Raw genomic sequence first — 11,066 nt, 5'->3', positions numbered from 1 at the left:
ATAAGTGAAAAAAAATCTGAGAAAACAGCAGTTTCTCTCGAAAACTTTATTTTTGTTTTAAATGTTTCATGGCAGCACTTTTTTAAACTTCCATTTAGAAAAAGTTAACTTTGCTTGAAACAAAGCTTGTCAACACATTCATCAGATGTTTCATCTGGAAGAAAGCAAGTTTTTACCCTCCTCACCAGTTGGTGGCAGTAATGCATTGAAAATATGGTCCATATTTTTAATTAGCTCACGTCTGGACCATTGTAATTATCCTCCGATTGGTGTCAGCCAGCTGTTCTTTAGCTGCTACAGCTGGAACAAATCGCTGTAGCATTATTAGCACATAACTCTGGTTTTAGCATTCGACCACTGTCATTCCAAAAAAGTAAAAAAAAAACAATGCACTGGACTTCAAGTTTGAAGACGTTTCAATTCCCATCCAGGAAGCTTTTTCAAATCGAAATATCAGAAATATCATTGAGTTCGAGGCTTTAGACATTAGCCCAACAAAGCCTTGTTTTTGCTTATAAAACATGCAAATTGAACTGGATGAACGGGTCCACCCGTTCATCCCGAATGGGGGTTGTGTGGCTCCTATGTTAGCCTGTAAAAACCAATACCTGTTTACGTCTGTGAAAGGGGGGTCGTTAAAGGGAATTGTTGGCCTGGCTGAATAGGCGGGGTCTTCTGTTGGAAGACCTTGGAGGAGGAGCAGTGGATTGTTTTTTAACTTTTTTTGGGTGACTATGACCTGATTGACTGAGAATCTTCAGCAGCACATCCGACCACTGGTGTCTTTTCAAGTTTCAAATTCTTTTTAAAAAAAAATATATTTTTTGCTTTTGAGTGTGGCTCAAACCATACATACCTCTGCATGTTCTTAGACCAGCAGAACCAGATGCTTCCATCTTTCCTAATGTCTACTTAATCAAAGGAGATGGAGCTTTTTGCAATTCTGGCTCCTAAGGTTTAGGTTGTTATATTTATAGAAGAAAAATTCCTTAAATCAAAGTTCCTCTTAGCATATCTACTCTTTATAGCATCAATTATTTTTTTGTGGAATAATTCGTACATCTGAGCCTGAAGCATAAAACCCTTTACAGTTGGTCGGATCAGAACCACAGCTTTGGGTTGTTCCGCTCATCTCTTACTTGGCGTTCTCCAGTTTGTCGTCTTCAGAGAGGCGGCCGGTTTTAACCAGCTCAAAGCTGACGCTCCCCGGCTGAATGGCGTCGATGAGCTCCAACACCGCCAGGCTGCTGCTGATCTCCTTATCCTGAACAACAGAGCAGCAAACACTCACCAACACGTTCTCACATCAAACCCCCAAAACCTAAAGGCAGAATCGCTGGAGCTCCAGTTTCAGTCCAAGTTGTTCACCTTAAAACTTGAGATCTTGGTAGATTTTCCAGCCTCTGCCAAAGTTTGGTTCACCCATTTTACAATGATGTCGTCATTGACTTTCTCTCCATCACCCAGCTCCTCCAGAACGTTCAACGTGTATCTAAAGGCGTGGAGAAACAGGAACTGTGTTAGGAGCAGGAAATGGCCCTCTAAGGAGAGTCAGCTGGAATCAACAGCTTTTCACTTAAATAAAAACCCTTTTCTCCTCGATTCAAGAAAATTCAGATTAGTTTTTTACTGCGATTTCTTTGAACAACTACTTCTTTATAGATGTGAACTGAGCATTTATCATAGCAGTTCCTTCCACCTAATATGGTCCAGCATGCTCACCTTTGAACATTTAGTGCAATTAAAACATTTGCCACCAAGGCTCGTTGAGCCAGTGACGTACAATGAATCCATGTTCATGGAGTTCCTAACTGCCAGTAGTATTCAGACAGCACTTATTATGGTGACAGAAGAGGCATTTCCCCTGTAGTTTAGACATCCATACTGATCCTCAGACCTACGGGCTATCCTATCTAGTCTGGAAAAATTGTTTACTGCTATATAAGAGGACCCTTTGTAAAGCAAGAGCTGTATATTTCTCCTCATTAATAGAGAATGCTAGGATAATTATCATTGATGTATGAGTTTATTACACCTTAATATTAGCTGCCTTTTGTGTGTTAGAACTGATGTTTTCCACAATAGTTTATCTAATTAAAGATATACAGTTATAATCTTTATTCTGTGCGTGGCAAAGATTTGGAAATGGAATGAGAGCGGTGTCCTTCAGCTAAGAACACAGTGTAACATTTTGATAAGGCTGGATCCATGGATGTCTACTCATCTGCTAATGTGTATGATGTAATGATGTGACGATGTGGCAGACTGGAGCTGTATAAAATGCCTTTTTAACTGTTAAACATGGCCACTTCCTGAGAGGTGAGCCCTGTTGGTGAGCAGCTGCCTTCTGTAAACTCTGAGCAACTTCTCTATTCTAGTAAGATTATAATTTAAATCATAATCTTAAAGTAAATGTCAGCGTTTTTCAGGTATGTGGTACAAACTGAAGGCACCAGGATAATAAAAGAACACATTTTTCCATCAGGTTTTGACATTTTAAGTTAATTTAGACGTTAAACTGTTTCAGAGGAGTGATCATAGCGCTCTGCATCAGCAGTGCTGTGTCTGTCTCCCTGCGAGCTCCCAGATCTGCCTCTCTGATTGGTTGATGTGGTGCGTCAAGCAGCAAATGTTACATTTTCCAACTTAAGCAGCTGCTGCTTGTGAAATTTTGAACATTTGAGCGAAATTTTCAGGGGACACTAGGGTGTACCAAAGCTGTACGTCCCAAAAACAGGGTGTACAATTACTAATCTTTTTACTAAATGGTGTATGCCCATATGCACTGCTACATAAAAGCCTGGTGTACGAGAAACAGCGTACAAAGGTTCCTGCTTAGGATTTTAGTATGTTTATAAGAAAACATTTTCTTAAGGCCTTAAAATGTTTCAATTTAATGAATCGCGTTAAAGTCTCAGCCCTGTTAGCAACTCATTGGTCAAGAGACTAACAATCATGAGTTTAACGATCTGGGCCATCAATCAAGGGCCCAACTATCGTGAACCAGACGACAGAAGCCCAATAATCAGCAACCCATTGATCAGGGGCCCAATGATTGAGGAAGAAACGATTTGGAGCCGACCCTCCTCAGCCTCTTCCTACAGCTGTAGACCTACTGAGTGGAACATTAAACGTGTCAGAAAACTGTCATGAACTCAATGTTCTTCAAATCTCCTTTTGGTCCAACAGTAGATCTTTTCATGAATGAAGATTTCCATTTAATCCCCTCCTGTGTAAAAACTTACCATAAAAACAGATCTAGAATGCCTAAAATAAGTGTTTGCCTGTAATTTGAGCGTTAAAATAATACGATTTTTCACTGGATTGAGTGTTCCTACCTAAAAATAAAATAAATCATTTTATTCCACTGGAAAATTGTCTAACCCAATCAACTCAAGGGAAAAAATATTTTAAGAAATGTTTCATTTTCAGTAGTGATGCGCTTTAAAAACAGCTTTATTGCTTTAATTCATGTATCTAAAAGTAAAAAAACATCTACTCTATTCAGGGAGCAGATAGACGATTAACCCTTGATGTGCGAAAACAAACCGTCCTTGATGTGTGAGCACATCTGAAACACGTTGCTGTGGCTACATACAGCCGAACTCCCGCTGCTCCCAGCAGTGAATCAGACCTAAAAGGACAGGATGCATCACCTCCTCATGAGCTGCCACACCAGAGCCAGAGTCAGGGTAGCGTTGCCATCGTTCAGGTCCTGCCCACCGATGCCCACGAGGGAAAACTTGGCTGACTTGCCCAGCTCCACCGCGTAGTTACAGTTCTCCAGCTGAGGGGAAGACAACACAAAGGTCAACATCACAGACGGCAGCGATCAGAGGGAAACACTGGAAGGGCTTCAGGAAAAGTACCTTCTTCATATTGGTTCCCAGTTTGGGATAAGGAGGCTTGTTGACCTTGTTGTTCCAGTCGACCTCCACTTTGATTCTCTCATAGAGCTGAAGGATGACCATAGCATCCTGCAGATCTCTGCAACACACCGTAGGACAGTCATCAATGCGGCCAGCGGAGGAGGACTGCCCAGCCCCGCTGTGCTCTGGTGATACTTACACATAGAGATGGTTCACCGTGGGGTTCACACCAAGGGAGTTCATCCAGTTCCTGAACGTTCTCTCTTCTCTGGTCTCGCCTGATCAGGACAGGATTGGAGGACCTCATTACATACGATGAAAACTAACAAAGACATGATTTTCCCTGACTTTTGGACCCAGCATCTGGATCCGTCCTTCATACTCACCCTCCAGGAGCCCCCAGTCGATGTCCTCGTTCTCCGGTTTAGTCAGCGCTGGATACTTGTTGAACAGATTGGCCACAAAGGCCAGGTTGAGTTTGGGGTTCCCACTCACCACGTCAGTCGGGGTGACAAACTGTCGACAGCCGAGCCGGTCGGCCTGCTGCAGCATCGCCTCCGCCCGTTTCAGGTCGTCTCTCTCCTGATCAACACACACAGACAGGGAATCAGGTCGGGGGTCACGGCACAGCTGCTAGAGTGACCAGGAGAAGCTTGGCTCCACAGGCTTACGCTGAAGCCGGCCATGTTGATGTCGATGCGAGGCTGATCCTCCTCTGTGCCTTTGGGGGAGATTTGATTCAGTAGGTGGAAATAAGCCCTGGAGTCCTGGCAATGAAAAAAAGAAGCAAAATATTACCATTACTACCACTAAAAAGTTAACAGTACAATAGCAAAAAGGGGTGGGGCTAAATAAGTTACACTTCAAGCAGCTCCCTTTAAGACATGTAATAAAATATGTACTAATTATCGTTTCTAGATCTTTAACCCTTAATAAAACCACAAGCAAAAGATCTAATGTGCCTTTTTTTCACTCATATAAAATTTAATTCCAGCTAAAAGTTTATAAAAATAACTTAAAATGCTGCAACACACATAAAATGGCTTCTGACTTCTTAAAAACTGGACCAAAGTGGTAAGTATTCACACCGTTGGATAATTATTACCCCTTTTTCACTAACCGAAAAACCTGTTTAAACCTGGAACAACCAGCCGTTAGTGGCAGAGGGAACAGTTCCCTGATGCGTGTCTACCCAGGTTAAAGGACTCGGCAAGCGACCCTTGTTCAAATCTCCTCGGCTCTGATCGGCATGCTGTGGAAACACCAGAGCTGGTTTGATCCGCTAAATTATGTGATACCATTGAACGCAACGCACGGACGTCAAGACACCGCACCAGTCTCTTCTGATCTAACAAGCAGAAACAACTCTGTTTATCTACGATAAACATGGAGCAGATCTGGTGAGAGGGATTCAGACAGATAATAGAGTGAAACAATAAAGCACACTGACTACGAGCTGGCTTCCTCTCTGTTGCTCTCCATTGTTTACTTTCCTGATTTCTGTCGCACTGGTATCATCAACACTAACCCAGCGTGCTGGTGTCACCAGGCATGCAGCGACAGGGAGAAAGAGACCATGCTGCTGCCAGTGAGGGGGAAGACAAGCTTTTTATACCAGCAGGAATTTTGGTGCCACCAGACTGAGTGTGCAGTAAGAACAATATGCATCTTTTACACTCTCACACCCTCAATCAAAACAGGTCTGCCGCGCGTTCAACTCTGACAACATGCTCTCGACTTCTTCTTGACGAGCTCAGCTTCATCTCTGCTCTCACTCAGCTTCACAGAATTAACTGATGTCATTTTGTTTACAGCTGTTAGATGCATCTTCATTGGGCTCATCTGAAATTCTTTTTGTTTACGCTTCGGATGAATCGGTGGAGTCACGTGACGGCACGCATGCTGCAGTGTCAAAGGGGAAGGAAATACCAGCCCCCTTCGCACACAGGAAAAAGAGATGCTGCTTCAGAAACTAAATCCGAACCCTCTGGTCTCCTTAAGGCCACGGCAGATCAGGCTGTGGGGATTCAGGACTTCAGCAGAAATAGGGAAGCTGGCTAGAATTAGAGGATAGATCTCAATACACAGCAGGAGGACAAAGGTCCTGAACCTGCAGCCAGAGATACAGCAGCTCAGAATGAAGCAGGTTACCATTAGAATGACCCTCTGGAGGCACGAAAAAAAAAATCTTGAGAGAATCCATCTTAAAATTAAAATTTGGTCTAATCCGACTGAAATTTAATACATTTATTAAAAATTGAAAATAATTAATTCTAGTTATTTAATGAGACTCATTCTACCAAAGAAAGTATGGGCTTTTTATTTGTAAAAACATCAAGTCATTAAACCAGGTTTATAAATATTATATTCAGTTTCTCTGCTAGATAAAAACTGTGAAATCTGCCAAAAGGTTCCAAGGATCAGGCGCGTCTCCCTGATGTTCTGAGTCAGTTTAGTGTAATGTAGAAGCAGGTAAGGAAATCAGAGGGTGAGGTCAGCTGTCTGCTGTGTTGGTGGATCTAGTTACTGGTCCTGTGCTCTAATGACGGGTTTAAGTCCCACTTCCTCTCCTGCAGAGAGGTTGTTTTCCATCCTTAAAAAAATGGGACTGTCTCCTTCCGGCCTCACCTTGATGTCAGAGCTGAAGTTGTTGATCTTTTGCCAGCCGGCGTTTTCCAGGTGAAAGTTTGCCCAGCGCAGCAGGAGCTCCTCTGGTGACAGCTTCATCAGGTCCTCCAGGGTTTCCCCGTCTCTCAGCAGGGCTGCCAGCGCTGTCCGCGGGCAGGGGGGGTGAAATGATCCGTTATTCTCTCAGACCACACCTGGGTGAGCCCCGGTGACTTAAGCATACGTTAGGTAATTGTAACGTGTGGCAGTACCTTCGTTTCTGCTGAGCTCGATGTCAGCGAACAGACCGATCTTGATGATCTGCCACAGGAGCCCCAGCACCAGATGGGGCTTCCCCTCCTTCAGGTCCAAAGCGCCGATGTTAACCACGTGGCAGCCGATGGCGGACGCCGAGTTCAGAGCCAGGTTCAGGTTTTCCTGGAAGAAACGAGTTGTTGATGTTTTTTAATAAAACGTTTACAGGAGACAAACAAAGCCAATGGTTGTGATGAGAAAAGAAACACACCTGGGTGGTGAACGGTGTCAGCTTCTTCTTGTTGATGGTTCGCTCATCGATGGTGTCCGGCACTGACAGGTTGATCATTTTGCTGTTTGAAAATGAAAATGTACATTTGATATATTTCGTATGGAAGTATTTTTAGGAGTTAAAGGAGGTTTAATAATAATAATAATTTTTAGGAGGGAAAAAAAAAAAATCATTTGGACCCCATTATTTGTCTTGCCAACATGTGGATGTAGCATTAGCAACATTAGCGATTAGCCCTGGTTTGTTTATCATCGTTTCCTGAACTTAGAAGCTCGCGCATTTTGAAGTTTGTTTGAGTGAGAAAGTCCTCCTTAAAATGTAAATGTAATTTAAAATGTCTCGATTATGATCCTGCTAAAACATTTTGTTCTTGTTTTTGCACAGTTAAAGCTTTGGGAAGCTGGCCGAGCTGTTGGGGATTTCCTGCTGCCATAGTAGCTGAAAGCAAACATGAAGCAGAACTAGAAGGTTTGGACATTTTTATTCACTATAGGTTCAATAAACTGCTTTGCCAGAGTTTAGAAAGAAAATATTTGATTAGGGTAATAATAAGTGTTCTCTGTTTTTTTTTTCTTGTACACAGAGAATCCATTCCCTTTAAGCCTGGCATACATTTTCAATCGTTGCACGCAGCTACAGCTCACACTGTACGACAAAACCGCAGGGTTTTAAAGTTCACAGCTCACGATGTATGATCTCACACTGTGCAACCCGACGGTCTTGATGTGATCTACCTGCTCACACTTTACATCTAAAAACCACGTCGGACTCAGCTCCGCAGTGAGATGGCGCTACTTTGACTCGTCGATCCGGAAGCCAAACGAGCAGGGGAGGAATATGAAGCTCATTAGAGTGAAACGCGCTGCCTTGGCAATTTGTGCAATTTTTCTATGGTGAAAGCCCTATAAAAGAAAAGGCAACAACATATTTAGACCAAAACATGGCTGAGCAAACGTGGCTACTACGGTCTGTCAATTTTACAGAAAGAACTCCATTGACTCTTTTGAAAATGAGCCAGAACCAGGGGAGTAAATGCAGTGTTCCAGGCTGTATGGAGAAAGGGGACATTTTTTACAGTCTTCCCAAGGATCTGAAGGCGGGGCCGCGGGTCGGGGTCACCGGGTCGGGTTTGGTCGCTCCGTCCCCAGCTGGCTCCCTGCCCCCGTCCGCCAGAGTTCCCGGACCAGCCTCGGAGCTGACCGATCGGTTCTGCTGCACTGTAGTCGACCAAAATCCCGGACCGTTTTGAAATTCCCCAGACATTTTTTAAGGTATGAAAAGTAGGACATGTCGGGGAAAAAGAGGATGTCTGTTCACCCTACCATATCAACAATTTAATATTTCAGTGAGTGAGTGTTTGTTGCTATGATGCGTCTTTGCTCGGCAGCTTAGCTGGTTGTAAACCAACCAATCAATGCCCAGCTCATCTAAATATTCATCAGCATACCATAAAAGGAAGAAAACATGTTGTTTCATTCTAGGGCTTTTAACCAGGCTTGCATTAGGGTTCATAGAACTGCAAATATGCCATTTTCAGCCCATCTAATGTTACACACCCTATTCAGAGACCTTAAGCACAAGCACCAAATACCCTATATAATCATTCTATCACCCCTTTAAGACAGGTTGATGCTCAATGTAGAGCTGCAAGACTTCAGAATTCCCAGTCGGACACTCTGGGTGTTTGACCACCTAAAACTTGTTGCTCTGACTACCAATTGTGATGCTGGACCACTGGATGCTCCTTGATTACACCATCGGTATAAAATGTTACTCAAGCTAGTTTTAACATTAAAAAAGGTCAAATTTTTAGGTGATGACTTTGACTAATCCCTTATATGCTGTTTTTTTTTTTTTTTTTTTTTCATAAAAGCAATTAATTGTAATCACAGTTTAGATTTGGCTGTTTCTGCACACCAAATAATTTTTAAACCTCGAGTGCAAAGCTGAAATTTTGGCCTTTGTGGAGCTCCATACAGCAGCCCAGTAACCACAGAATCCAAACCACTCTAATCTTGAAAGTATAAAGGAAAACAATTGATTTATCTGAAAGCCTTTAAAATTCCTGCAGCGTCACTGTGAGCGTCTACCCAGAATGCAACGGTAAAGTTGGTCTGCAAAGGTCAGGGAAGACTCACCAGAGTACGATTCCGTCTCCCACAGTGGCAAACAGGGAGTCTGTGTTTGGATCCATGGGCAGGACATGCTGGCAGTCGGGATCCTTTTCCAGAGCTGTGTTGATCCAGTTAACAAACGCGTATCGCTCCTCCTCTGGATGAGGGAGACGGAAGAAAAAACATTTGTTAAATAAAAAAATAAAAAAACACACCTTGGTTATTCCTAAGCTTTAATTCTCAGTTGTAGGTACGCCTAGACACATGTCTGTCTTTAGCTCCATCTCTAATCCAGAGTACTATTGGTGAAGGCCTTGCTATCGTAACCCTTCCCACTGAAGGTTCCCCTGGCCCAGTGCTTTAGTGTTCAGTCACGTCCATCCCTGATGGAGCCTGTGTTCTGTCAGATGGGCATACCCGGTCAGACCGGCATACCCATATTCAGTACCTGAGTATCCCTTTAGCCATGAGCAAAATAAAACTAATTACTTTTTGGTGTTTAAGCTGATGGTGATCTGACCCAAAATAGTTTTTTTTTTGTCGAGGTAGTTTGAAGTCCATTTTTCGTACAAAACTAAAGGGGATAGACACAAATCTGATGTCCTGTACTTTGGACATATTTATTCGTAGATAGATTACAGCATACATACATACATATAGCATACCCATAGACAGATACATGCGTATGGTCTATAGGTATGCTGGTCTGACAGAACACCAGTTTTTTCTCATCCATAGAAAGTACTGCTGGGTTTGGTGGGTTGTTTTCTACCATCAGATTTAAGTTCCATCGATGTTTCATTGCACAGAAAGAACCACAGGCTCGGTTCTTGTGTACCTTTCACCTGGAAAGTATTATTGATGAAGCCATTCCTGTTCCACCTTTTTAATGCTATTTATTTCCACTTCATTGATTGTAAAGATGAAAGGAATGCGTTCAGATGTAGCTTCCTGCCCTTCCAACGATTACCAGTGAGGCAATGAGACAGAAGGGCCAGTAAGAAGTTTCTGAGGTCTTTAGCACAACGTCATGCTTCATTAACTCCGCCTTACTGGATAGAAAACTCCAGACTCCTCGGGGAGTTCCAGCTTAAAATGGAGAACTTTATTGTCTGACAATAATTGTTCCCCAAAACAGCACAATAAACGCTTTCAGGCACTCATAAAACCCACTGAAACTAATAAAACAGCCTGTTAAAAGTGTACAGTGCAGCTCTTATTCTGAAGCACGTCACTGCAAAAAGTGAAGTACTAATTTTTTTCTTGAAATCAGAATAACAGTTTAATTAAATGTGTGATTCATGTCTCAAATAAGAAAAATAAACAACTCTGTTATTCTTCTTAAAGTTCATCTTATGTAATTATTGTATTTTAAGGGCAAAATACTCATTCATTAACAGATTATTATTTATCTGCTTAAATTAATGACCAACAGACATATTTTTAAAATATTTAAAGTTAATTTACACGGTGGATTTCCAGAGCCACTAAAGCTTTAAACTAAAATCATAGATAAAAAGAAATAAAACAAAATTCATGATTATTTGTAAGAGAAAAATAGATATTTCTATTATTATGTCTATAGATAATAATTAGGTGGAACAAGATGAAGTTACAGTTTTATTAACAATATTAATGAAAGTAGAAAACTTTCATTAATATTGTAAAAAAAAAAAAAAAAAAAGGAAATTGGAATAAAAAGCAACTTTGGAATAAAATAAAAAGGTTTTGAGTGCAATGCAAATGTGTATGCAGAAGTTCAACCAAGTATTTTAAAAGTTTCTACATTTCCACATTTAATTTAACTTTTGAAAATATTTTTTCGCAAATTCTTTCAAAGTTATATTTTCCGATACTATTTTTAATTTCATTTCATTTGAAAATATTATATATATATATATATATATATATATATATATATATATATAT

General features: G+C 41.5%; 1 protein-coding gene across 1 annotated transcript in view; it reads right to left on the bottom strand.

Moving 5' to 3' along the window:
- The window catches only part of LOC107087894 (plastin-3-like), a 32,329-nt gene that overhangs the window by 1,928 nt on the left and 19,335 nt on the right, over positions 1-11,066 (bottom strand). Inside the window, exons 5-15 of the mRNA XM_015379724.1 lie at positions 9,162-9,294; positions 7,003-7,084; positions 6,749-6,914; positions 6,498-6,640; positions 4,541-4,636; positions 4,256-4,451; positions 4,069-4,147; positions 3,870-3,987; positions 3,657-3,787; positions 1,369-1,492; positions 1,140-1,264 (exon numbers count right to left, since the gene is read on the bottom strand). Of these exons, the coding sequence (XP_015235210.1) occupies positions 1,140-1,264; positions 1,369-1,492; positions 3,657-3,787; positions 3,870-3,987; positions 4,069-4,147; positions 4,256-4,451; positions 4,541-4,636; positions 6,498-6,640; positions 6,749-6,914; positions 7,003-7,084; positions 9,162-9,294 (1,393 nt within the window). The remainder of the gene's footprint in view (positions 1-1,139; positions 1,265-1,368; positions 1,493-3,656; positions 3,788-3,869; positions 3,988-4,068; positions 4,148-4,255; positions 4,452-4,540; positions 4,637-6,497; positions 6,641-6,748; positions 6,915-7,002; positions 7,085-9,161; positions 9,295-11,066) is intronic.

This window comes from Cyprinodon variegatus, unplaced genomic scaffold (assembly GCF_000732505.1).
Source record: "Cyprinodon variegatus isolate N-32 unplaced genomic scaffold, C_variegatus-1.0 Scaffold198, whole genome shotgun sequence".
Classification (NCBI taxonomy): domain Eukaryota; kingdom Metazoa; phylum Chordata; class Actinopteri; order Cyprinodontiformes; family Cyprinodontidae; genus Cyprinodon; species Cyprinodon variegatus.
Note: the sequence above shows the minus strand (reverse complement) of the source record. Positions and strands in the feature narration are given on the sequence as shown.